Source organism: Ochotona princeps, chromosome 17 (genome assembly GCF_030435755.1).
Source record: "Ochotona princeps isolate mOchPri1 chromosome 17, mOchPri1.hap1, whole genome shotgun sequence".
In the NCBI taxonomy this organism is placed as follows: domain Eukaryota; kingdom Metazoa; phylum Chordata; class Mammalia; order Lagomorpha; family Ochotonidae; genus Ochotona; species Ochotona princeps.
Window position 1 is genome coordinate 18094297 of NC_080848.1, and position 26716 is coordinate 18121012.

The window sequence follows — 26716 nt, forward strand, 5'->3', positions numbered from 1 at the left end:
TTCCTGGGAAGTAACAGACAAATGCCCAAGTGCTTGGGTTCCCATCATCTACATGGAGATGCAAGTGGCTCCTGGCTTCCACTTGGCCCAGCCCTGACTATTGCAGACATTTGGAAAGAAGTAAACCAGCAGATTGGAAAATCAGTATCTCTCCTTTTTACATACACCCAACACTCTACCTTTCAAATAAAGAAGTCTTTTTTGTTTGTTTGAAATGTATTTATTTTTTTGAAAATCAGACATACAGAGAGATCCACCATCTACTGGGTTCACTCCCAAGATGGCCGCATCATCTGGAACTAGCCCAGATGAAAACCAGGAGCCAGGGGCTCCCTCTGGGTGTCCACATGGGTGGGAGCCGCCTGGGAACCTAAGCCATCCCCTACTGCTTTCCCAGGCTTTTAGCAGGGAGCTGGATTAGAAGTGGAGGATTTAGCCTAAATCCTCACCTTGCATCTGCCAAGGTCCCATTTGGGCGCCAGTTCACGTCCCAGTTGCTCCACTTCCCATCCAGCTCCCTACTCGTGGCCTGGGAAAGCAGCCGAGGATGGCCCAAAGCTTTGGGACCCTGCACATGTTTGGGAGACCCAGAAGAGGCTCCTGGCTTCAGATTGGCTCAACTTTGGCCATTGCAGCCACTTGGGAAGTAAACCAGCAGACAGAAGATCTATCTTTTTCTACCTCCTTCTTTCTGTATATCTGCCTTTCCAATAATAAAAATAAAATAAACCTAAAAAAAAGGCAAAGGGTAACAGGACACTACAAGTTGGTGACCTGGCAGAATACTACCATGGAATCCAGGAAGCTAGGAAACCGGAAGGACAAGGCAGCCTTCATTTCCACTGTTGCCAAAATGAGAATACTGGCCAGCCCTGGGAATGGTGCAGACTTGGAGAGGTCAGCCCTCACCAGCCTAAGACCCTCCAGGGCAGGGAACAGCCATCCCAAAACTGGAAAGCAGCATCACTGTGTAGCTACAACTGGCAACCATCACAGCACCATCCACCCCATCCCAAGGCAGCTTGACCCACCACTTTCTCTGCACCATCCCCTCCTTTTATTTTTTTTTTTTAAGGGAGATTTACAGAGAGAAGGAGAGAAAGTGAGAAGGCTCTTGCATCTGCTGGTTTAATTCCCAAGTAGTCCCAAAGACCAGAACTGAGCCAATCTGACACCAGGCGCTCCTTCCGGCTCTCCCACATGGGTGCAGGGTCCCAAAGCCTTGGGCCGTCCTCGACTCCTTTCCCAGGCCACAAGCAGGGAGCTGGATGGGAAGTATAGCAGCCGGGACAAGAACTGGAGCCCACCGGGCTATCGTGCCGGGTCCTTCTCTGCCTTCTGTAAGCTGCAAAGCACCTGACAACTTAAGGAAAGCCAGAACCCGCGGCGGATCCCCTGCCCAGCCCTCAGCCCCGGGACGCCGGCTCTCCCGCAGCCGGCTCGGGCCCAGCCCTCCTGGGACCTGCAGGGGGAGCCCGGGCGCCACGCGCGACCCCGCCACGCCCCGTCACGTGCCCGCAGCGCCGCGTCATACCCGGAAGCGGCGGCCGGAGCGGGGCCGGCGGCGATGAGCGGGGAACCGGGGCCGACGTCCGCAGCGCCCCCTCCCGGGGAGGTGGAACCGGGCAGTGGGGTTCGCATCGTGGTGGAGTACTGGTGAGCGGCGCCGGCCTGGAGGATGCCCTGCGCACCCCGGGGCTGCGAAGGTGGGGTCCACGCGAGGTTCCTCCCTCGGAGCCCAGTCCATCCGCGCCGCGTCTCTTGTCTCCTAGTGAGCCGTGCGGCTTCGAGGCGACCTACCTGGAGCTGGCCAATGCCGTGAAGGAGGAGTATCCGGGCATCGAGATCGAGTCGCGCCTTGGGGGGACAGGTGAGGCCCGCGGAAGGGCTGCTGAGTCAGGCCGGGCCCTGAACCCCAGCCCTGCCGCGTCTGGCTGGCTCCTCGTCCGAGGGCCAGAGCACGAGGCCCCTTCCCGGGGGGTCGCAGATAAGGGCTGCTGAGGCAAACCGGTTCGACTTGAAATAGGGCCGGATTGGAGGGGAGGAGAGCCCTCCTTGGAGCGATAAGCATTTCTTTGTGTTGACTAGGATGGGGGAATGGCTTAAGGAGCTACAGGTGAATCTCAGACGGGGCTGATGAGGGTGTGGGTGGGGCATGAAGACGCCTGTGTGAAGCCCCCCACACATACCGCTTCTGCCTCAATGTTTGTTCATTCATTTCATGCCAGGGGCCTTTGAGATCGAAATCAATGGCCAGCTGGTATTCTCCAAGCTAGAGAATGGGGGCTTTCCTTATGAGAAAGACGTGAGTATTTGTAGGATTCTGGTTTGTGTTGGGGGGAGGGATAATGCCCTGGTCACCTTTCCCCACCAAATGTGTCACCTGTTTGCATGTCTGTCTGCTAGCTCATTGAGGCCATCCGAAGAGCCAGTAACGGAGAACCTCTCGAAAAGATCACCAACAGCCGACCACCGTGCGTCATCCTGTGACCCCACACAATTCCGAGCTCCTGCTCCGCTCTGAGGTCGCAGCCAGGGTCTCCTGTTCCGGCCTGCTGGAAGCATCCCCACTCTTTCCCTTCACTTTGCTCCAGATAGCTAAGTGATGCTGACTTCCACTTTGCCCCTTTGGAGACCAGGAGGGAATCAAGGCATCAAACACAAAGGGACGCCCTGCAGGGCCATCTGCACAGCCACCTGATGGCCTCCTCCCAGGCCCAGAGCCCAGCCCCTCCCCAGCCTGGCAGTACCTGTTGGATGCCACAGTAGAGCTAAGTTATTTGCCCTAAGACCCAGGAAACGTCAGCTACTGGCAATAAAGAGGCACTAAAGCCCTGTGCTGGCAAGTGTATTCATGTTCACTCCCGGGAGCCAGCAGGCAGCCAGCCCTGGCACCCCCTGGCGGGTGGGCTTCTCATGGCCAAGACCTTTCTCTCTGCCACCCGTCACCTACACTCCACACCCAGCAGCAGGACGTGATGCCATGCTGGTGGGTGGCCTTAGCAATGAGATTGTTCCAAAAGAATAATCTGGTTATCAAATCAGAAACTTAACTGCCCGATGCCCCGCCCATCCTAAAGCCGGGGGTGGGCAGGATGCCAGCCCCTTGCTCATCGGGCACACCATAAAGGGAGGAGAGTACCAGGAGAGCAGCAGGGTTGGCACCCCACGCCCCCCTCTGCCCCAACGTAGGCTAGTGCCAGCAACTGTTTTCCAAAATATATTTGCAGATTCCTGGGTCCTTATTTCATCTTAAAAAAAAAAAACAAAAAACAAGTAAAAACAAAACAAAAAAACACTTTGTACAAGGGTGGATCTGGACGCTGGGCCACTCCCTCCTTCCTGGAAACGGCGCCACAGCGTGGGATCAGCCTGAACCGGTGGCTGTTGTTCCGGGACACTCCCTCAGGTCTCTTCCCCTCCTGGGCCCAGCTACATTCGGTCCCTCAGTACCAAGCCAATGCCTCGCATGAGGAGGCTGTGGCTATGGCATTTGTCGGAGCCTTGGGTTGGTGGTGCAGGGCTCTGATGTCAGCCAAGGCTAGCCCCTCTCTTCCAGCCTGGCTGGGTCCCTCCCAGCCACCTGGGAACACAGCAGGGAGAGAATGCCGTAGGACAGGTGCATGCCATGGCAGGTGGCCCTGGAGGTGGTCACAGGGTCCTCTCCTTGCCTCCTGGTCATGTGAGCCGGAAATCAGGGCGCTCCCGCTCCCTGAGTGAGGGCACAGCAGGGCTTCAGTGAACTTGACCTCGTGGGTCACACTGGCACGTCCAGGCCCAGGTACTCAGGGTTCTCTGCCGTGGGAGTCCCTTCAAAGGTGCTGGGTGGAGACCCCCGCTCTGCTGAGTCCTGGTCCCAGTAGTAGAGATTGTCAAAGGCTGGGCTGAAGGCAGGAGGAGAGTGGGGCTGAGGGGGAGCCCCTGCCCGGGGGGCCAAGTACTCAGGGTTCTCCACAGCACCCCCGAAGGCAAAAACGTCTTTGATGACCCCATTCTTCCCAGGGGAGAGAGTCTTGGGCCTTTCCAAGGTGGCTCCAGCTGGCCGGGCAGGAGACAGAGGGCCCTCCAGTGGGGAAGGGGGCTGTGGCCGGACCTCAGGCTGGTTCACATATTCTGGAAGGACAGGAGAGAGAGAGTCAGGCTTGTACCTGCCACCACCACAGCAGAGCCCCACCCATGCCTGCCCATCTCACACAAGCCAAGAATCCATACCGGGCTGGGGGCTGCAGGTCAGGGGGGGAACATAACCGTCTGTCTCTGAGGGCAGGGGTCCTGTGGGGTCCTCACTGTACCGCTGCAGAGGGTTGGGGTCATGTGGGGGGAGGCTCTGCAGCCCCTTGGCTGCCGCCATTCCCAAGTCACCATCAAACACGTCGGAGCTAGCCCCTTCCGAGGGGGCCGCTGGGGACCTGGGCGGCTCCTCCTCACTCGGCTCCAGCCCCAGTGTCGGCTCACCACCGCCGCTCTGGGGACAAGACAAAAGGCCGTGATGGAAGTCACGCACAGATCTGGGGTGGTGACCCCATGGGAGGTGACAGGGTCAGGGGACAGGACACAGTGGCAGCAGACAGTTTGGAGTCACAGGGGCCAGAAGGCAGTAGGAACCCCCCCACCAGGATTTCCATGAGACAAGTGGAGTGGAACATCAAAGGAAGATCCCCCTGGGGTTGGGGGAGGGCGCTGACCCTGGTGGATGAGCTGCGATGCCTGCGGTGGGCTGTGTTTGCAGTGCCCGGGGCAGGGTCCGGGCAGAAGAAACCCTGCTGGGGCACCAGGTACTCCTCAGCATCCACCAGATCCCCCATGTCGTCATCCTCCAGCAGTGAGCGGTAGAATGTGCTGTCCAGCGGGCTGGCGGGGCCCAAGTCCTCATTCTGGGGAGGAGGAGGCACAGGGTGGCAAGCTCGCAGAGGGCAAAAGGGCCCCCAGGAGTTCCTTGTTCCCACCCCTGCCCGGTAGGAGTGGTGTGGCAAAATGGGTCAAGAAGACCCAGTACCTGGATGACCACAAAGCGCTGTGGATCCCTGGCCATGCGGGAGAATTCAGACACCAACTCCCGGAATCTGGGCCGACATTCGGAGTCTATCATCCAACCTGGGGCAGAAGCAAGCTCAGCATCCCAGGCCTGGTGCTCCCTCCCCAGTGTGCTGGCTTGCCTCCCTGGGAACCCCCGGCCCGCCTCCCCTCTGGGCCAGACAACCCTCACGGACAGCCCAGGGCCTACAGGGAGTAGCAGCAGTCCCAGGCTCTGTGCCTTGTGCCAGAACCTCTGGGCATGCCTTGTAGCTTCTCCTTTTAGCATGCATGGAGTTCTCCCTCACTAGACTCCCTAGACTTTATAGAAGGGGCTCCTCTATACCAGGCCACTGGGCTCACAAGCATCAGGTTCCTGACCCCCCACTCCCAGCCCACCCAGCTTGGCCACGCACATTTGACCATGATCATGTAGACATCAATGGTGCAGATCGGGGGCTGGGGCAGCCGTTCCCCCTTCTCCAACAGGTCAGGGATCTCCCGGGCTGGAATCCCATCGTAAGGTTTGGCTCCAAAAGTCATCAGCTCCCACACAGTCACCCCTAGGACAGAGACGGGAGACCAATGGACAGCAGCTTTAGTGTCCTTAGCCCTGAGGCACTGCCCAGGAGCCTGGCACTATGGTGGCAGTGGGAATGTGATGTCCAGGGTCAGACCTACCCAGTCCTCCCCTGGTTCCTGGGAGGTAGGCATGGGCAGCCCTTGCCTCTCCCAACACATACCCACACTAAGATGTACCCGTGTCCTCCCCAGCCCCACCCCATTCCACCACACACCGTAGCTCCACACATCACTCTGGTGGGTGAACCGCCGGCGGAGAATGGATTCCAATGCCATCCACTTGATGGGCACCTGGGAGGACAGAGGAGGAGGTTTTCCAACTGGATGTGGCAGAAGATTGACGGTCTCAAAGTTCTCCGGGGGGTGGCAGCTCCCACCCCACCCAGCCTCACTATGCTCCTGCCTCTGACCTTGCCCCCATCCGCATGGTACTCTGTCTCGTCAATATCCAGCAGTCGAGCCAGCCCGAAGTCTGTGATCTTGACGTGGTTGGGGCTCTTGACTAGCACGTTGCGCGCAGCCAGGTCCCTGTGCACCAACCGCACCTCCTCCAAGTAGCTCATCCCCTGGCAGGGGAGGCACGGGTGTGGGCCTTTGCATAGGGCCTCAGCTTACCCCTCTCCCAGGGAACGAGCCCACCCTTGGCCCCGTGAAGACTGGGGTCTCCTCCCCAGGGGCCTGCAGAGCCCAGGCCCCCCAAAAGCACATACCTTGGCAATCTGCACACACCAGTTCAGCAAGTCCTGGGAGCCCAGGCGCCCACGGTGCTCGCGGACATGATCCAGGAGACAGCCATAGGGCATCAGCTGTGTCACCAGCTGTACTGTGGATGTCAGGCAGATGCCCAGGAGGCGTGACACGTACGGGGAACCCACTCCGGCCATCACGTATGCTTCCTAGGGGGCCAGAGGACACTGAGAAAGTGGCAGAGACCACCAGCCCTGGCCCCACTGCCATCCAGGACTGGGGACCCTCAGCCCACCAACCCCAACCCATCACAAAACGGAGCTGTGGCCCACACACTGGAGGGGTTAAGAGTTGAGGTTTGGGGGTGGGATCTGTCTGTCCCCTTTCCCCCAGATATCAGTTTAGAAGGATCAGAGCCTTGGGCTGCAGGGTGGTGGGAGGGAGAGCAGGGGCTTACGTCCAAGATTTCTTTGTTGGCTTTCGGGGAGGTGTTTTCCCTCAACACTTTGATGGCCACAGGAATTTTCACATTCTCCCCATCAGGGATCCAGATGCCCTGAGAGGAAAAATGCAGAGGTGACCCACCCTGCTCCACCGGGGGGCCCTTCCCATTCCCAGAACACCCCTTCCCTGCCCATTGGCCTAGCTCCACAGGCTCTCCTGACCAGTGGCACCTCCCAGCCCAGGTCCCCCCGGGGCCAGCCGTTCACCCCAGCCTCTGACCTTGTACACTGTGCCGAAGGCTCCTGAGCCAAGCACCTTCACCTTACGCAGCTCCGTCTCTTTCAGGATGCGCATCTGGGCCTGGTTGGGCATCGCTCCACTTGGTGTGAGAGGCTCCACCAGCTGTAGGGCGGAAGTACCAGCTCAGTGCTGGGGCTGGGGGACCCAAAGGGGAGTGGCCACAGCCTCAGGCCAGCGGGGAAGCCCTCAGCCAGACTGGCTCACCTCGGTCTCCTGCAGCAGCCTCCGCATTGTGTACTTGCGGATCTTCTGCCGCCGTCGCTTGATGAAGATCCCCAGGACCACCCCCATGAGCACGACCAGCAGAACGCCCACCACAGTGGCGATGATGGATGTCACGGGGCTAAGGGCAGGAGCCAGGGTCAGGAAGCAGGAGGGGGAAGAGAGCCCCCATGGAGGGGTGACAGGACAGTCCCTAGCATTGGCAGCAGGGACCACAACCTCTGACACTCTCTTTCCTATTCTAAAACCTGCCGTGGCTCCCCACTACTCTGCCAGGAAGAACAAACTCCTTGCCAGTCACTCCAAGCCCTTTAAGGATCTCCAAAAATCACCATATATTTGCCCTTGGCCATGGCTCAGGGCTGAAAAGTCACTAGGAGCTTGTTAATATGCACTAGTGTGGAGCTGGGCCCCTCCCGAAGATTCAGCTTGGTGTGTGGGGCGGGGCCCAGGAATGCACACCCAGCCATTCCACTATTACTGTTGGGTCAAACAGACCCAAACAGCTATTCACCCAAGTCATGACCGCCACACCTCCCAGCCTTTGCCACGCCCTTCCTTCTGCCTGGACCACCACTTCTCCATGGGCTCCTCTTTAAGACTCAGTCATCCGGGGTCTGCTGGAGCCGTGGAGCCAACACTCCAGGCATCCTTGTCCTGTCCTGCCCCACCCCTCTCCCCTCCTCAGCACAGGGCCTGGCATGGAACAAGCCTCTGAGAAACACTGCTTGGAATCTGCTTCTCCCCAAAGCTCCCTCACTGCCTAGACAATCAAGTCCAAACCTGTGGCCTGGCGGTCAAGGCTTATGTCCTCCAAATCCAACCCCAATCTGACTCTGACCTCACTCCTTCATCCCTCCCTGTGCACACTCAACAACCCTAAGCTAGGCCCTCTGGACACAGCCTGAATATTCCGGCTGCACCCTCCCCCTAATATGACCTGAATGCAGGTGAGATACCTGCTTCCTCTTTCAAAGCCACCTCCTCCTTGAAGCCTCACACCACCCCCAGCTCAGCATCTCTCCTATTCTGGTGCCAGTGCTGCAGCTGCACCTTCTTGCCCCGCCGTGTCCCTCAGGAGACACACAGCCACTCCCAGGAGCCAGGACCAGGGGTGACCATCTTTCCTGGAGCCTCCCTGCCCCCAGCACCCTGAGCAAGCAGGAGCAGCCCACCCGTGACAGAGGACTGGGGAGGGAGGTATGCCGTGGGAATGACCCCCTCCCTGCAGCAGGGTCCCCAAAGGATGTCCTGGGCATGAAGGGCCAACCTGGCTCTCTGCTCGGCGGGGCAGCCCTTGTCATCCAGGTCCACGCAGCTGTGGAAGAGATAGACCCATCATCAACTCCAGGCAACGCCTTCCAGGCTCCCGTGACCTCACCACACCCACGGGGGTGGGGCCAGGTTATTATACCCATTGACAAAGGCAGAAACTGGGCACAAGGTCGCCACCCCACAAAACGATTCCTTTTCTAGCTGGGAATCTACATCCTTTGCTCCCTGCACTGCCCCATGGGATATGTGGGGGTACCCAGGAGAACACCCAGCGCTGCACCTCCCCAGTGGCTAATCCCCTGTAACTGCCTGCACTTCCAAGCAGGGAGGGTGGGAGGCTGCACAGGCCTGCTCACATGGATAGAGGTCAAGTGCAACAGAAGGTCACACACTCACTACCCCATCAAACATGGACAGGGCTAGGTTACACCTTGATTACAGATGGAGATTTTCTGAAAAGGACACTGTTACAGGCAGATGCCCTAAGATGAGTGAAAGCACAGGGCAGGGCCAGGGGAAGAGAGGGAGGGTGCAGATAAGTACGAAGACACAGATAGGAGAAGCGAGGGCAGGGAGTTCCACAGCCCCATGGGGTGACAGTCACAGCCCCTATAACCAGCTGGGCATTTTATTAAGACTTGGAGGGAAAGAGCTAAATGTAAAGAAATGATAAGGGCCAGCACTATGGTGCAGTGGGTTAAGCCGCTGCCTGGACCTCTAGCATTCCATATGGGTGCAGGTTCAGAAAGTGCCAGCTGCTCCACTTCCGATCCAGCTCCGTGCATGAGAAAGCAACGGAAGATGGCCTGAGTGCTGGGAACCGTTACCCATGTGGGAGACCTGGATGAAGCTCTTGGCTTCAGCCGAGGACAGTGTCAACTGCTGCAGTCAACTGGAGAATAAACCAGCAAATGAAAGGTTCATTCTCTTCTCTGCCTGGCAGATAAATACATATTTTTAAAATTAAAAAAAAAAGGCACACTGCACAATCCTACATGAATAACCTTGTGCAGACATACACACAAAGCCAATCCAATAGTAGACCAAATGAACATGAAACTGCTATGTCTGGATCCTCTCTGACTTACACAAACAGCACTCTCCCAAGAGTCAATTGAGTACACTCACTCATAACCCAGCAAGCGTGAGCAGGAAAGCCTACCTGCCCACACCCAGGGGGCCATGGCAGTACTCCCTGGAGCAGGCGGGACAGCCATGTGAAAGGGTGTGTTTGTAACATTTATAGTGTTGTGTTGCTAAAAAAGTCCACCACAAGTAGGTGTAAAGATAATCAAATAGAAAAATTAAAATAAGGGAGAGGCTGGCATAGTGGCTCATCACGTTAATCTGTGCGTACAACACTGCAATTTCATATCAGAGATGTAGTCCCAGCTGCTCCACTTCTCATCCAGCTAGCTCCCTGCTAAAGCAGTGGCTTGGACCCCCGCCATTCATGTGGGAGACATGGATGAAGCTCTTAGCTCCTAGTTACAGCCCTGGCCAAGTCCTGGTTACTCTGGACATCTGGGATGAACAGTAGATAGAGGTCTCTTTCTCTCTTTTTCCTTTCTCTGTCACTCTGCTGTCAAAATAAATAATTCTTCCTAAAAAATTAGGATAGATTACTGTGTGGAGCCATGGAGAAACATGGCAAGAATATGCTAATTAGGATGGTAACTTGCAAACAATATAAATGGGTCTATTACTTCATATTGTAAAGAAATACATGCTGGGGGCCTTGCACAGTAGCCTAGTGGCTAAATCCTCACCTTGCCCATGCCAGAATCCCATTTGGGCGCTGGTTTGAGTCCTGTCTGTTCTACTTCCCATTCAGCTCTCTGCTTGTGACCCGGGAAAACAGTAGAGGACGGCCCAAAGCCTTGGGACCCTGCACCTGCGTGGGAGACCTGGATTTGAAGCCCCAGGAGCCTGGCTTTGGGGCTCAGCCATTGTGGCCACTTGGGGAACGAACCACAGGATGGAAGATCTTTCTGTCTCTCCCTCTCTCTGTAAATCTGACTTTCCAATAAAAATAAATAAATCTTAAAAAAAAAGAAGAAGAAGAAGAAAAAAGAAATACATGTTAGAATGTGCATGGATGAAAGCTACTGGGGAGGGGAATATTTCAGATTATTAGCAGTGGCCCAGAACTGCTGGCAACATTTGTTGTCCTTCAAGCTTCAGTTGCAAAGTGCTAACATGTTACTTTTGTGATCAGAAAACCAGAAAGAGAAGAGTTTCAAGTAAAAAGTGGAGTCGTGCCCTGCCCCGCATTTGCAGCAAGAGCCCCAGAGAGTTTTCTGACATGTAGACCCTCCCTTTTGAGGAAAAGGTCCCTAGACTCACGCATGGGTGCAGTTGATGGGGCACGGTTGGCATGTGCCCTCCTCATCCGGGAACTTCCAGACGGGCATATAGGAGAGATCGGGCTTCACCCCGCTGGGGCAGCGAGCCACGCAGTAGGGAGCATCCTTGTAGTGGGCACAGGCCACACATTGGTCGGCCCCCTGGGTGGGGAGGAAGAGTTTGTGGTGGGGGGGGACTGGCACTGACTCTCCCGGGGCAGCAACATTGGGTTGTTGGGTTCTGCCTTCACTGGTGCCACTGTTCTCCCTGTTCCCTAGGCACCCCCTCAGCAGCCCTGCTTTGAGCCAGCACAGCTCAGAGAGGTAGACCAGCAAGGGGCACCAGTGGTTATGGTGGAGAGATAGCCTGGGCAGTGCCTGGGCACTCTGCCAAACCTTGTTTCATTTCACTCTGACCACACCCCAGTGAGGTGGTTACTACGATAACATTCACTCCATAAGCGATAAAACCAAGGTTGCCAGCAGGGCCTGGAATCGAATCCAGGTAGGAGATGCTTGAGCTCATGGCTCTGACCACCTGAGCCTGGCCAAGGCCAAGAACACAGGCCAATTCCCAGGGTCTCTGCATCCCAGCTAGCCTCACCTGCCACCCAGTGTGAACTGTGCCCGCTGTGGTCCCTCGCCACCCAGCCGGGCCCCAACGCCCCCTCCCCTCACTTGGAGCACAGCAGAATCTCACCGATTCGAAGCAGGTGACAGAGCCATTCTGGGGCTGACACTCAGAGTGACAGGGCAGACAGTGCCTGTCACTCACATACTCCCTCGGGAGCCTGAGGGAAGGGACAGGTGGTGAGCGGTCTGCAAGGAACCCCTATGCACTCCTCCCACTGCCCCTCCTTGCCCCACGTACCCCTGCAGTACTCGGCATTCCTCCACACACTCCTGGCCTCGAAGGAACTGGCTGCAGGTGACACACTGGGTGGGCCCTGGCCCCCAACAGTGACCATGGGCGCACAATGAGTAGCAGGCCAGGCCTTCACCCGCTGTAGTGAGGAGGAAGGGACCAGAGGGAACTCAGGACAGGCTCCAGGTCCAGATGATACAGGGGAAGGGGCTGTGGACATGGGACTCAGTGCTGGGCAATGCAAGGAGAGGTAGCTGTAGCCTCACAAGAGTCCAGGAATGGGGGAACGGATAAGGCAGCACTCGGACTGTGTAGTAGGACCCTGTCAGAAGCCATGTGGAGAACCCAAGCCAGAGTGCTGTTCCAGGGATAGGGCAGCCCCCAGAAAACTGCTGTCAGGGGGAGGGTAGGGATGGGGTCCCTTGTCAGTGCAGGTGTTACGGGTGGAGTTCATGGTGCTGGGTTCCAACTTACTGCACTCGCTTTCTGGTCGATTGCCACTGTGTAACAGCGCTTGGTGTGGGTTCCGGAAGAGCTGCTCCCAGGGCACCGTGTGCACAAAGCAAAGCCGGGGGTTGCGGTGGATGAGGGCCAGGCCGCTGCCCAGTTCCCGCAACGAGCGCAGCCCCAGCCAGCGGATGCCCAGGCCTTGCAAGGTCAGTGAGTAGGCGCCGCTGCAGGGCAGAGGCAGGCAGGAGGTTGAGTAGCATTCAGGGCCTGGATGTACACCTGCCCAACCCTTCCAGCCCCTCCGATACTCCCATACCCTCACCTTCTCACAGGAACTCCTCCCACCCACCCCCAACTCTGGTCATGTTCCTCTCCTCCAGCACTCACTCATGCAGGACTCGTCCCCGGATGACGCGGAGGTTCTGGAAGACACTGAGATCAGGCAGGCTGTCTGGCCACGCAGCAATGTACAAGTAACCTGCAGGTGAAGGGTGAGGCTGTGTGGGTGAGGGCAAGGCCAGGATGCCCTCTCAGACACACACATACACCCAGTCTCTGCAGAACACAGCACAGACAGCCCACCTGTAATCTCCTCCAGGGTTCCAAACACTCTGAGCTGCTCAAGTGAGAGTGGGGCAGTGCCAGAGGTTGGGTCCCTAGGAAGATAAGGGAAGGAGTCAGTTGGGCCAAGAAGCAGGGTGATCACGATCCCCTACTCTCCCTGCCCTCTACCACCCTCCAAGTAACACCTTCACTTCAGCCCCTCTCAGCCCAGCAAGTCTGGCTGGCCCTGTGCTGAACTTGGCAGCCGAGGCCGGGCCTGGCAACATCCACTCTGATGTAGGGAGAGTTCTTCCTTCCAGGAATGTGCCCAGAAGGGCACCGGCCCCCATGGCCAGAAGCACACGGAAGGCAGAAATGCTTCTAAGAACAAATAGCTGAAATGACCTAACCATCCATCCATAGCCAGGGAAGCCGCTGCAAAACCTGGATTACAAACAGCATCCCACACACACTGTCACCCTTTCCCAAGATGGAGCTGGTCTTGTGTACCCATTGTACAGATGGAAAGCAGGCACAGCAGGATGAAAAGCATAAAACTAAGTAAGTTATTCAGCTTGATGCAAATGCAACCTGACTGGCCTTCCCAAATCAGGGCTCCCAATTCCGTCTCCTGCAGCTTCAAAGATGGAGGTGGCCTGGCTGGGTGGTGGCTGCCCAGCTCACCACCACAAGGACCTGGCAGTGCTCACACACATGCTGTCACCCACACACTCCCACCTCCCCAGTTTCCCCATGAAAACCACCATACGTCTCCCTGCCTGTGTCCGTACGCATGTAAACAGCCCAGATAAACATGTCCCAGTTGCACACAAGCAAAAAGGGGCGTAGAGAGGAAGCAGGTGAGTAAGGAACACGTCCCCAGGTCTTTCACTGAAGTATAATTTGACGACAACGCCACGGACAGAGGCTGGAGTGCAGTGGCTGAGTGTGGGCAAGTGCACTGTCTCCTGCACCCACCAGTCCGCCTCACGGCACATACTGAGCCCTCCCCTCAACCCAGGAATGTCCCTTGTGCACCCTGTCACACCCCCAGCCCCAGGACAACCACTGCTCAGAACTCCCTCACCACCCGGTGGCCTTGTCTGTTCACAATCTCACCCAGGGACCTCAGACAGTATGGGCCTGTGTGACCTGAGACTCCTCCAGCCTGTGTGTGTCAGGTGCTGTTGCCTTTGAGGTGGTGAGAGCATGCTGGCATTAATACATCACCATTCTACCATGAACTCCTTACTCTGTGTATTAGTATCTCTGTTTTCAACAAACAGGACACACGTTTATGTATATGATGTCTATATTTGGGCCCAGCACCATAGCATAGCCAAGTTAAGCCTCCACCTGCAGTGCCAGCATTCCACATAGCTGTCAGTTCTAGTCCCAGCTACTCCATTTTTCATCCAGCTCCCTGCTTGTGGCCTGTGATAGCAGTGGAGAATGTCCTAAGTCCTTGAGCCCCTGTACCCATGTAAAAGACCCCCGAAGAAGCTCCTGGCTCCTGGTTCCTGGCTTTGGATCAGCTCAGTTCTGGCCATTGCGGCCATGTGGGGAGTGAACCAGCAGATGGAAGATCTTGCTGTCTCTCCTCTCTGTATATCTGCCTTTCCAAATAAAATTAAAAAGAGCATCTATCACTGTTTGTTTTGCATTAACCTACTGGTGTGCATTTATTTACAACTTGGGTTATTACCAATTAAGCTGTAAAGAACTCAACGGCGATTTCCCTTTAAACAGATGCTCTCTCACCTCCAGATAAGTCCGTGGTCATAGATGACATGTCATTTGCAAAAATCTTATCCCTGCTCTCTCTCTCTCTCTCTCTCTCTCTCTCTCTCTCTCACACACACACACACACACACACACACACACACACACTCACACGCTCTGGCTCTCTTTGGTTTCCTGCTTGCATCCTTTGTATTTCCAACCAGCATCCCACTATCCCCTCAGACATGCTGCCACATCTGGGTCCTCCACTTGTCCTGACACTACCTCAGGCCATGCTGTCACCCCTTACCCTTCAAAGCTCTCAGGCAAAAAGGCCAGGCTCCCAAAGATCTTCTTGCAGCCGGCAAACTCTTGGATGTTGGAGCTGGTGACTGCCCTCACCTCCCGCAGGTGCTCCATACCCAGACCATAGCACACTGTAGAAGTAGGGGCAGAAAATGAGGCTCGGCCACCTCTCCCTGGTCTGGGCACAAGCCCCCTCCCCACACCAACAGCAGAGACAGGGAAAGCATGTGGGGCTGCTCTGGGAGGGACCCAGGAAGAGCTGGTGGGAGAAAAGGAAGGTCCCAGGAAGGGGGTTGCCCAGAGTAGGGGACCAAAGGGACAGGAACTGTGACTGGCCAAGGTGGGAAGGGGATACCTCGGGCACAGGGCTTGCTGCACTTCTCACACCGCTGGGTTCCATCCTCAGTTGTCACCTCCTGGTTGTTCAGGGGGCAGACCAAGGTGCAGGAGCCCACATCCGTAGACAAGTAGTTATCTGCAGAAATTAGGAACACACATACTGAGCCACAAGCCCTTGCCCAGGTATAAGAGCAACGGCTAGAGTCACCCACAAGGGCCCAGTGCGATAGCTCAGTGGTTAAATCCTTGCCTTCCATCCACCAGGACCCCATTCATGGAGCCAGTTCATGTTCTGGCTGCTCCACTTCCCATCCAGCTCCCTGCTTGTGGCCGGAGAAAGCAATAGAGGATGGTCCAAAGCCTTGGGACCCTGCACTTGCATTGGAGACCTGGAAGAGGTTTCCTGACTTCTGTAAGATAGGCTCAGCTCCAGCCATTGTGGCCATTTTGGGGAGTGAACCAGCAGATGTCTTTCCTTCTCTCTGTACATCTCTTTCCAATAAAAACAAATAATAAAAAAAAAAAGTCCCCTATGGGTCCAGACATGGCCACCCTAGGTCAGATTCCCACTTTATAAAAGCGGAAAGCAAAGCAAAGAGCTACATAAATGACTCAGAGTCACCCGCACTGCTCAGTGGAGGAGCCTGGATGCAAACCTAGGTGGCAGGACCCTCAACTTCGTCTGCTCACCCACCATGAGGTGGCACAGCCAGGACCCAAAGGCCTACTCCTGCTTCCTGCGAGAGGCAAAGGGCCATTCCAGGACCAAACTCTGCCTGCACATGCTCTTCAGTAAGCAGGGAGCCGCCAGATAAAATGCCCTGATTTACCCAAACTGTAGAGTAAAAACTAGCCTTCAGTGCACAATGCCATCACCTGGCAATGTAAAAGCTTGGCAGATGTCGACTCCTCCCAACTTCATCACCATCCCATGAGCTAGGAACTAGTCTTACCCCCGTTTCACAGATGAGAGTGAGCTAGCCAGGTTTAAACCCAGCTAGTGTGGCTCCCCCAGGCCTGGGCTAATTAGCAGCCTCTCCTGCCCACCAGGAGAGGAAAGAGGAAAGGTGGCAGCCAGAGGTCCACAGCCCTACCCCTGCAACCTAACATCCCCCCGGACTCACAGGGACAGGTGGTCACACAGCTGGCACCGAAGGTGTAGCGGCCCTCAGGGTTGGGCATGGACTCAAATGTGTCGGTGTTATAGGTGACCAGGGCCGGGCAGTGCAACTCGCAGATGCCGCTGTGGTTGAAGTGCAGGCAGGCCTGTGGGAGGGCAGCTGGTATCACTGCGGGGGCGGGTTTCCCCTGATTGCAAGGGGCGTCACCAGGCAGGGTACCCATCCCCTTCCTCAATCCCCAGGAGAGGCGGGCCAGAGAGTGAGGCCCAATGGGCCCAGGCATCAAGGTTGTGTACCAGACAGTCGGAGTGTTTGGGGCCTATGCAGCCGGCGGCACACTGCTCGTGACAGCAGTCCGTGGGCAGCTGGCCCTTGCAGCGGGCACAGCCTCCAGCACAAATCGTGCGTGTCACTGTTGGACAGAGGGTAGGGTGAGGATGGGCTCATTCTTGCTGGGAAGTGTCCTCCCCTTCTGAGGATACCCCACGCCTCTTATCCCACCCTCACCCCAGCTCCCCCAAGAACTCACAGCTCTGACAATCTTCAGGACCTTCTCCCCAGCAGCCGGAGGCTTGGCAAGCTGGAGAACAGGGGGCGCCTGCGGAAAGGATCAGAGCATGGCAGCAATGAGACACAGCAAGCAAGAGGAGCAGGAAGGAGCAGACAGCACTAACAGCAGCCACAGAGACCCGGGGGAGGATGCGGGGCATTGTTGGGGGGACAGGGAGGAGGGCAGAGGTGATCAAGGAATGGGGACAGCCAAGGACTGGGCACAGCACATCCCAAAGCAGAGGAAGACAGGACCAAGAACCACAGATGCCTGCAGGGATGGCAGAGGGAGGCGGTGTAGGCTGCGGGGCAGGAAGGGGCGTGGCTTACAGGTCCGAGCCCGGTTGGTATCTATGCGGGTAAGGGCCAGCCGGTTGTTCTTGTGGAAGATGTCCTGCCACAGAATGGTGTCCTGGTAGCAGAGCTGTGGGTTCCGCTGGATCAGGACCCCTCCCTTCAGGATCTCTGTGGGGTGGACATCAATCAGGGAACACACCCTTTCCCGGATGTCCATCACTTTGTCTTCTCCTGGGGCTCCCACTGCCTCTGTAAGGGGTACAGGCCTCTCAAACAGGCCCCAAGATTTTTTTCCAGGAGAGTAGAGAGGTTGTCCTCTAACCCTGCCATCATACACACCCTCCCCTCAACACACACACAGCAAGATATGTGTTCCCACGCCAGAGTTAGATGCCCATGTACACGTGAACTCTTTGCCTGTCCTCTCTAACCTGTGCACATTGCCGGGCTGTGAAGAGACCCTATGGGAATGGGTGCTGTGGGTGAAACTGCTACTTGGGACACCTACAACCCCTATAGAGTGCCTGGGATGTGCTCTGCCTCCACTTCTGACCCAGCTCCCCGTTACTGCTCCTGGCACGCAGCAGATAATGGTCCGGGCACACAGGTTCCTCCCACCCGTGAGAGGTCAGGGTGGAGTTTCTGGCTCCTGTCTTCAGCTTGGCCCAGCTCTGACTGTTTCAGCCCTTTAAGGAATGAATTGAGAGATCTCTCTCTGCTTTCCAAGTAAATAAACAAATTGTTAATGTTGGTGGACTTTTTAAGGAATTTTTGTAAAGGTTTATTTATTTTTAATTGAAAGGCAGATTTACAGAGAGAAGGAGAGACAAATGGCTTCAACAGCCAGAACTGAGCCGATCCAATCCATCCAATCCAAAGCCAGGAACTAGGAGCTTCTCCCAGATCTGCTACATAGGTTCAGGGGCTCAAGGACTTTAACCCTTCTCTTCTGCTTTCCCAGGCCATAAGCAGGGAGCTGGATCAAAAATGGTGCAGCTGAGACTAGAACTGATGCCCCTATGGGATGCTGGATACTGGTGCTGCAGAGGATTAGCCTGTTGAGCCACCATGCCGGTCACAAATAAATATTTTTTTAAAAAGAAATAAGTAATAGAAAGCATAGAGCCCAGTCTCCTCACTACCTGGCTGTGTAACCTTGAACCAGCCTAAAATGAGAATGACACCAATGCTTCCCCTGCAGGATTCTTGGAATGGGGATTGTGCATGCCAAGTGCCCAGGCCCCGGAGCATGCGCCACAGCTCCTTGCATGCCACATACAGCCCCATAGGATGCTGGCTGCACATTTGCACTCTATAGGGCAATCACTCAGCCTGCATTCTAACGCTCAATGTGTACATGCTGGCACAAGCTGCCACTTCCTGGGAGGAAAGGAACTCTCTCTATAACCCCTCCCTCACTTGGCTCTGCCTGCCTCCACCCAGAGAGTAAGAGGGGGAGCCACCTCCAATCCGCACCATGTGGCCAGCTGTGGGGGTGGGGCGGTGGCGGGTCAGCCCTCACAAATCAGTCACCTGTGAGGCTCCGAAGCTGCAGCTCTCGCAGCCCACCCGGGGTGGCCCCTGGGATGGCGGTGGAATTGTCCTGCGGGTCACTATTGTCCAGTACAGCCAGGGCGAAGCTGTCCTCAAAGAGCTGGGTGCCTCGCACGATGCGCAGCCTCTGCAGCGGGACCTGCTGCACCTGATTGTGAGCGATGAGCACGTAACCTTGCACCTCCTGGATGTCCTGGGAGGGGACAGTGCCGGGGAGGGAATGAGGGGCAGGCCTGGGCCCCACCCCCCAAGCAGCCCTGCTCCCTCCTGTGGTACGTGGTCCTCGAGGCGTCTCGTTGGATCCAGAAGAATAACGGGGAGGGGGCACATTGTGACCATCAAGTCCTACCCACTCATCCTATAACACCTATAACATCTGGAAAAGGGGGAAGCCTGGACAAGCTGGCATCTACAATGTGATTAGGTCATGCCCATTTCCACTCTGCTGCTCGCCACCCTGTCCCAGACATTTCTGTTTTTCCAGCAGGTCAGTTGTTCCCACTGTACAGATGGAAAAACAAAGCCAGTGCAGAGGGGCAGGACAGAAAGAACTGCACTTGGAACTCACCTCTCCCACCTTTCCACACTGTAGATGTGGCTGCTGCAGGTGGACATGGGGAGGTGGCCATGCTGGCCGGAGTACAAAATGCAGCAGAAAACACAGATATAGCCCACCCAGTCAGGGCCTGGGCCAGCTACGTGACAGAGTAAAAAACAACTGATTGCGTAATGGAATGGATAGGGGTCAGACATCAGAAAGGACTTCCTGGTAGAGGAAAGACAAGAAAGACCAGGGAAGGGCACCCTCTTCTTCCACCTTCCCACCCTCAAAACAACAAGGGGGCTCAGCCCCACTGGAGGCAGGGCCTGGCAGGGGTGCCCAGTAGTCTCACCTGCAGGAAGGAGAGACTGGCATTGGCAGGCAGGTAGGTGAGTTCCAGGTTCCCCTGCACCACCTGACAGCCCTGGTAGAGGTAGCGAAGCATGTCCAGGTGGGTCTCAGGGCTGGCTGGGAACCGTAGCTTCATGTCGGTGCCGGTGCACACTGGTGGGAGGGAGGGAGCACAGGGGTCAGAGGATACTGCCCCGGGACCTCCTCCAACCTGCCTGTGTCCTCCACACCCACTTCCCGCTGCCGGGCACCCACAGCGCCCACAGCAGAAGGCAGCTCTTGGGTTGGAAACAAGAGGGAAATCTGGGGCTCCCCTTTGGCTGTAACCATCACAGGGACCCATAGGGGCCTAGTGTGCCAGCCCCATGGGGTTTGTCTGCCAAGACAGGGTGTCAGCTGGCAAAGAAAGCCTCCCTTTGTCCCACAAACACCAAGCAGAGCCAAGGGGTAAAAAACCCCCCAAGAGAGGCGATGATGAATCACATAACTTCCGGGTACCCCTTGCTCCTCTCCCATGCAAACAAACCCCAGGCATTCTCCTTATGCTATTTCCACACACCCACATGGCAACCTCCCAGCCAGCTCTATCCACCCTCACAGTGCCACCCAGCAAATGGGACGGGAGGAGCACACGGCGACCAGAGCTCTAGGCACTGGCAGAGGCTTCTAGAGCGCACCCTCATGCAAATAAAAAGGAGCCTCATGCCATCTATGGGCATGGGGACCCCAGCGGCAGATCCCGGGCTGGGGTGAGGCACGCTCTGCAGGTTCCTACAGTTGGCACCCTTGCCCTTGCCACCTCCTCAGGGCAAGGCTCCAGAACCAGCTGGCAGAAATCTATGCCATGAAACTCCTTCCACAGAGGCACGTCACCAACCCCGTAGATCTGCCTGGTGCCAACTAGGAGGCATTGAGATACACTATTGTGCCTGGCTCCCCCCACCCTTGGGCCTCAGTGTGGAAGTTCCTGAAACTAAAAGAGGCCACGGAGCCCAGGGAGCCTCTGGGGGGTAACCCTCCCCTGGTGAGGGGCACTCTGGGAACAGCAGGTCAACCCCCTCCACCGTGCCTGCCAGCAGGGGGGAGACGAAAGTGCCCAGCTGAACTTGTTTTTCTGCCCCAGCGAGAACATGAATCACCTGGTGTATCCTGCCCAGGAGCTTGAGGGGAGTGGGCGGAGGGCACCTCAGTTACCCAGGCTCACAGGTGCCTGAGCGCCTCCCACAGGACAGCACATCCACAGGACAGCACAAGAGGTAGCTTTGGGCATTTGACACTAGGAGCCCTTCTCTCCCAGTTGCAGCTGAAGCTCAAGTCTTAGGGGGTGGGAAGATCCTCCCCAGCCTGCCTCCACAGAGCTAGGGAGAGGTTGGCACGGCAAGCTTGCAGGTTCCCTGGGGAGGAGAGGGGGCTCTCAGGACTGCCCAGGGTGTTCCCAAATAGGAAAGGAAACCCAGAGCACAGGCCACAGAGTTAGAACACAGGGGTCTCTCTGCCTTGGACACCAGGACAGGGGGTACTGCCAGGCTTTCCCCATTCCTTGCCACTGCGCCCCTCCTTTGGCTCAACCCCTCCCCCCAAAGCCTCCCAAGAGAAACAAGAGCTGCGGGTGGGAGGCCAGACCCAAAATAACACCCCTGCTGGGACCTCCCCTGGCTTCAGCAGCTTCAGCTGCTGCATCGGCACAGCTGTGTCCAGGCCCAGACCCCGGCCCTGGCCCAAGCTGGGGACGGCGACTGACAGGCCTGTGACAGAGACCCATCCCTCAGGGCCCTCTATTGTCTTCAAGGGATACCAGCCATGGCAGCCAGGCCACAGGGAAGCCAGCACCATGAGAACAGCCACCACCTTGTCTGGGCTGGGTTTACAGGCTTCCTAACATCTTAGGGGCTGGGGCCATGATCTTGAGCAAAACAGGCTAGCCCCAGACAGAGAGAGAGAGTGTACTGCCCCAAGAGCAGCAAAAGCAGGACCTCAAGTTGCAGCCTCCTGTATTATACACACAGTGACAACACAGTCACTCTCCTGATGCCACCAAGAACCAGCCAGAGGCACTGCAGGGGGCTGAGCGGCAGCCACGCCCCACACACCAGTCTGTTTACCTGACTTGTGGCTGATCTGGGACTAAGACTGAAGTGTTTGCTGACAGGTGGTGAAAATTGGTACCCAGGGCCTGGGAGGCTTGTGGGATACTACCTGCCGCCCTGCCCCCACCAAGCTGTTGAGAAGGCACACTGCAGGCCTCCCCTACACCCACCTCCCTCCCGCCTATCCCTTCTCTAGGTCGCTCTGTGACCCCCACATCCACCCATCCACCCCTTGATGGGGAGAAGGTTCTAATGCCACACTGGCAGCCGGGACACTCGCTCCTCGACAACCGCAACGTTCAGGGCTGACAGTGTGACAGGACCAGTCTGGAGGCAGCATGGGGTCCACAGGACCAAGATTTATGTCTGCCAGAGGAAGAAATGAGGGACAGCCACAAGCTCCAGATGCAAAGGGCCCGGGCAAGGCAGTGGTTCCTGGTCCTCTGCAGGACACAGTGGTTGAGGTTGGACTCTCAAGTGGCTGCTCTCCTCACTTTCAGTCTTCAGCCCCAGCTGCCTCTCTGGCTCCAAGCAGGAAAGCCAGTGCTATCTGTGATTGCCATGCACACTGAGGGAAAGGTTCACCTCCCCCAGGCCCCTGAGGTGCTAGCCCACCAGAGCGATGCCAGGGCTCACTGCACCTGCAGGGTTTAGGCCATCTTGAGACCAGAGCCCTCACTCAGCCATCTCCGTGGGACTTTGAACAAGTCCCTCCACCACCAGGGCAGAGGCTCCATCAGTTGCATCTCTGCACCTGTGACTTCCTTGGCACCCGGGCACTATGTCCCAGCCTAAACTTGGTCCTAATGACTCTTATGGCCTCCAAGCAGGTATATGAGAGTTAAAATCAGGGAATGAATCCAGAGGCAGTCTGTGACCACAGCCAGGCTTTGTAAACATAACTGGGCAACACAAACATCGGCTGTAATAATTTTCCCTCTCCTTCAGCGAACATACGTCCTGTGCCCCAACCTCCATTCTCTTCCCAGGGCTGGGGAAGGAGGGGAAGAAGTGTCACTCCAGAATGGTTTCCCACAGGTGGAGGGGCAGGAGAGATTTCTTTCTAGATCCTTCCATCACCCAAGGCAGAGCAAGCACGTCTGCTCTGGGACCTGCCCCAGCCTCTGCACTCCCAGGTTTCCAACCTGTCCCTTTCACACCCCTCCACCCCACCCTGGCCTTTCGCACCCATGCATTCCCTCCTGCTCTGAGTCCCCTTGTTGTAGGATGTCGTTGTAGGGTACTTGGCAGCAAACCTCATTTCTTGTCTCACACGAAAGAATTTTCATGCAAACTCTAGTTTGCAAAGTATGATTTATTTAGGAAAGAGAGGAAGAGAACTCCTATCTTAGTGACAGGAGAGGGCTCCAAGACAAGAAAAGCCCAAGGAAATGGCCGAGATGGGGTCTTTTATGCTCCATCTCAGGAAGGGGGTTCACATGAATCACCCCAAGGGCAGAAAGAAAAAAAAACTTATTCGAGATGGGCAGTAATTTCTACTGCCTTGCCCTAAAACAAAAGACTGGTGCCTTCCTTCCCCCATCCTGCCCATACAGTGACCAAAGTGGGCCAGTCTCCTTGTTCTTGGATTTAAATGTTGATTCTGTCCCTTTGTTCTCTCCCCAGAAGGAGAAAGTACTTTTGGAAGGATTCAGGATAGGAGAAAGCCCTGTTCTTTTGCATTTTTAAATATTTTACCAGAGGAACACAATTAACATTTTACCAGTTATCTCATCAGAGACCCTAACTGTCCCTCCTACACTCTGACATGAGAGGAAGGCAGGTACCAGCTCATCAAGAAGGGGGAATACTCCACAGCCAAGCAGGGACCTCGGCATCCCCCCAGCTGAGCCCCACTTCCTCCAACCTAGAGCCAACCTCCACCCCAAAACACATCAGCACCTTTAATCCCTCGGGCTGCCACTAAGGCTTGGCTCCATCCATTCCTGGTGACTGGACTCTGATCAACTTTCTTAAGGCCTCTTACTTGAGTCCCCAAACGCCCTGGACATTACTGGAAAGCTAAGGAGCACTGGACACAACTCCTGGGTTCCTCTGAACTCCAGCCGTCCCCTCTGTGTCCCTCCTTCACAGGGTTGCCAGAAATGAAACGCAACCCTCTGTGCATGGGAACCTGCCTACCAGAAGCAAACTGGAACTTTCTGTAAAGTTAAGGTAGCAGAATTTCATCCAATAGGAACACGGGGGACCTTAATTCAGGAGAAAGCACATATTCTATTTGACTTTGGAACACAATATATTTTGTTTTGTTTTGTTTTAACCTTAGATCCTTTCTTTTCTAGTTTTTTTTTTTTCCTCTTGAATAGCTAAAATGAGCACTTTAATAGTAAAAAGAGGGAAGGAGGCTGGGGGTCTGGAATCAGAGAAAAATGAAAACACAAATGAACGCTTCCTGATTCAAAGGATGTTGTTTGCTGCAACTGACAAATCCTGACCTATAAAAAAGATCTCAGCAAAATTCTGGCCTCTGACCTTGCTCCAGTCTCCCCTTCAGTCACTTCCCTGCTCCAGGCACTCAGCCACCCCCCCAGGGGAGGGAGTAGAACCTGGATGCTGGAGGCACCTGTGTGACCATCCCCTGTGCAACACTTTGTGTCTCTCTGTACTCAGCCAGGGAAGGTGAAGCTGTGAGGACACCAGGAAGTCCCATCAAAGAGTCAGCCAGGTCCCCCGGCTCTGCAGTCCCCTTGGCCACTCCCAGAGCCAAGGAGAGGAAGGTAGCAGCTCAGCCTCACAGCCCATAGTCCCACTGGGAATGGGAGGACAGCTTCCAGAGAGACAGGGACCTTCCAGGGCAGCCACAAAGGCCAGCAGGTGTGAAGCCACCTCCCGCTGTTTACAGCAGACCTGGCCCAGCACCTTGAGGGAGTTCCTAGCAAGGGCAGAGTTCAGCCCGCGTCCCCAAGTCATCAGGAAGATCGCTGTTTGGCAACACAAAGCCAGATGCATGAGCACATAGACCCTACAACTCAGGAACACTTGGCACAGCACCCCCCCAAACACAGACAGCACAGGCACCATGGGTGCACCGCCAAATACAGACAGCACAGGCACCATGGGTGCACCGCCACCCACCACTCTCAGGGCTCCCAACCACCCACTGCTCCTAGAGCACCCTCCATCAGAGAGAGTGCCCCCCTGGCTGGCACTGCACCAGTTCCACTCTGAGCCCCACCACCCAGGGATGGCACCTTGCTTCTTTGGAGGCTGGCTTCAGTAGAAACGTGGGACTGCTAGTAAAACTTCTGTTATGGGTTGCTGGGAGGCCAAAGGAGGGGATGTATACACCCCAGACGGTGTGCCCCGCAGAGTGTACCTGGCACCCAGCGCATGCCAGCTTCCGCCCTTACTGCATGTGGCTAAACAGATGGGTCGGACTACACACTCCCCCCATGGCACCCTCCCCTTGCCTGTACACAGCAGGAAGGGAAGAAAAGACAACACAAGCACTCAGCCCTCCCTATATGCCCATCAAGCCACAGAGACCATTGCCCAGGAACCCTCCAAGCCAGGAAACCCACCACCACCCCTCCCCGGCCGGCCTATCTCGCCAAAATTCACAAAGTGCGCAGGCCCTGCAGAAACTGGTTCAAAACAAACCGGGGCCCCTCCCCCTAAGCCAGACCCCAGAGCCTTGCCCCCCGCCCGCGGAGCAGGTTCTTTTGGCCACCTCCCCCTCCCCACCCCCCCCACCTCGCCCGAAGCCGGTACCCAAATACAGGCGGCTGGAGGGGGCGGGGAGGGGGAGGGGCAGGGCAGAAGGGGACACCCCCCCCCCCAAGGAATCCAGTCCAGTCCAGTCCGGAGGCGGAGGCTGCCAACTGGAAAAGCTTTGGGGTGGCGGGAGGGGGCTCGGCGCAGGGAAACGCATACTCGTGCGCGCGCGCGCCGACACCCACCACGCAGGCCACCTCGGAGAAAAGTTTGGGCACAGTCTCAGAGAACTTTTTTGACGAGTTCCTGGAGCCCGCAGGGAGTCGGGCTACCTCGGGCCACTTCGGTGGAGTAGTCCCCCATCCCGCCCCTACCATTTCTCGCCCCCTCCCGGCCCCAGCACCCCGCGCGCCCCGAGAGCCTGAACTCTCCGAAACTTCGGCGGGGAAGGCTCATCGGGGCCCCTTGACCACTCGCCGGTCCGGGGCTTTGGGCCGGGGGATCCAGGTTGAGGTGGGGGGGCCTATCGCTGTCCGAAGTCAGACCCACCTTGAGTCCCCGCGGCTCCGGGGGCCAGGAGGGCAAGGAGGAGCCCCCAGCGATACCAGGCCTCCAGCTCCATAGTGTTCACTGCGGCTCGGGCCCCATGGCTCCGGCTGGACCAGGCTGGAGGGCTGCGGGGCTCGACGAAAGGGGTTGGGGGCGGTCGTGCAGCTCCGGAAAGGTCGCCCCGGGAAGGGGCGCTCCTCGTCGCTCGGTTCCCGAAGGAGGGGAATCTCAGCTCCACAACTTCATTCTCGTACTTCCTCAAGCAGCCCTCCTCCTCCTCCTCCTCCACCTCCTCCTCCGCCTGTGATTGGGAGCAAGCGCGCTCCCGGCTCGCCCCCCCACCCCCGCCGCTGCATTCCAGCAAGTCTGGGAGTGGCAATTCCAGCTTCGCTCTTTCCCTCTCTCTCGATGCAGGCCTGGGTGCGTCTCTGCCAGCGCCTGGGCGCCGGGGTAGCCCGCAGCCAGAGCTCGCGAGGGGCCGCCTCCCGGGGAGAGCGGACCAGTTCTCCCGGCTGCCACGCTCAAGTCTCCCCGAAGTCCAAGGTTTTACCGGAGTAGTTTGTCTCCCGCTCCCTGCTTGTTTGTTGTGGGATCAGAGAGCGGCGTTCCTACCGCCGCCGCACGTACTTGAGTGAAACTCCGTGGTGCGGGAGGGGGGCGTGCTGGGTTCCAGGGGTAGCCTCCAGGACTCTCTGGCTCGGGCTTCTCCAATACAGTAAGGATCCGGACCAGTCTAAAAAGCGCAACCTACAAATTTGGGCGAAGACAGTGAAATCGGAGGCACCCTGTAATCCGTGCCTTCCCAAGCACCCCATCCAACCCAGGTGCCTTCTCGGCTTCTTGCCTTTTACCAGCCTGCTCCATGTTACTTCTCTGTGCCCCCTCCCCCTGGAAGCCCC

The 26716-nt window shown here is 56.7% G+C and overlaps 2 protein-coding genes across 2 annotated transcripts; one reads left to right on the forward strand and one right to left on the reverse strand.

The window, feature by feature from the left end:
• Window positions 1–1506: 1506 nt before the first annotated feature.
• MIEN1 (migration and invasion enhancer 1) lies at window positions 1507–2844 on the forward strand. The gene is made up of 4 exons (XM_004591148.3): window positions 1507–1656; window positions 1773–1870; window positions 2229–2305; window positions 2407–2844. The coding sequence occupies exons 1-4, from the start codon at window positions 1568–1570 to the stop codon at window positions 2488–2490; spliced, it is 348 nt and encodes a 115-aa protein (XP_004591205.2). The 5' UTR covers window positions 1507–1567; the 3' UTR covers window positions 2491–2844.
• Window positions 2845–3239: 395 nt separating this feature from the next.
• On the reverse strand, window positions 3240–26102 carry ERBB2 (erb-b2 receptor tyrosine kinase 2). Its single transcript, XM_004591147.2, has 27 exons — window positions 25818–26102; window positions 19508–19659; window positions 18594–18807; window positions 17094–17228; window positions 16744–16812; window positions 16511–16626; window positions 16218–16359; window positions 15110–15229; window positions 14759–14885; window positions 12766–12839; window positions 12571–12661; window positions 12208–12407; window positions 11740–11872; window positions 11569–11659; window positions 10870–11030; window positions 8519–8566; window positions 7231–7369; window positions 7006–7128; window positions 6740–6838; window positions 6306–6491; window positions 6006–6161; window positions 5811–5886; window positions 5430–5576; window positions 4997–5094; window positions 4686–4874; window positions 4213–4465; window positions 3240–4113 (listed from the first exon to the last, which is right to left on the reverse strand). Exons 1-27 carry the CDS (start codon window positions 25888–25890, stop codon window positions 3758–3760), a joined length of 3768 nt encoding a protein of 1255 aa, XP_004591204.2. The 5' UTR covers window positions 25891–26102; the 3' UTR covers window positions 3240–3757.
• Between the last annotated feature and the right edge of the window lie 614 nt (window positions 26103–26716).

Coding starts and splice junctions, on each gene's coding strand:
- MIEN1 (XM_004591148.3), top strand. CDS start 1,568: ATGAGCGGGGAACCGGGGCCGACGTCCGCAGCGCCCCCTCCCGGGGAG. Junction 1,871..2,228: donor GTCGCGCCTTGGGGGGACAG/GTGAGGCCCGCG, acceptor ATTTCATGCCAG/GGGCCTTTGAGATCGAAATC. Junction 2,306..2,406: donor GCTTTCCTTATGAGAAAGAC/GTGAGTATTTGT, acceptor TCTGTCTGCTAG/CTCATTGAGGCCATCCGAAG.
- ERBB2 (XM_004591147.2), bottom strand. CDS start 25,890: ATGGAGCTGGAGGCCTGGTATCGCTGGGGGCTCCTCCTTGCCCTCCTG. Junction 16,627..16,743: donor TCCTGAAGATTGTCAGAGCT/GTGAGTTCTTGG, acceptor TCTGTCCAACAG/TGACACGCACGATTTGTGCT. Junction 7,370..8,518: donor CCCGCCGAGCAGAGAGCCAG/GTTGGCCCTTCA, acceptor TCCTGCCCTTAG/CCCCGTGACATCCATCATCG.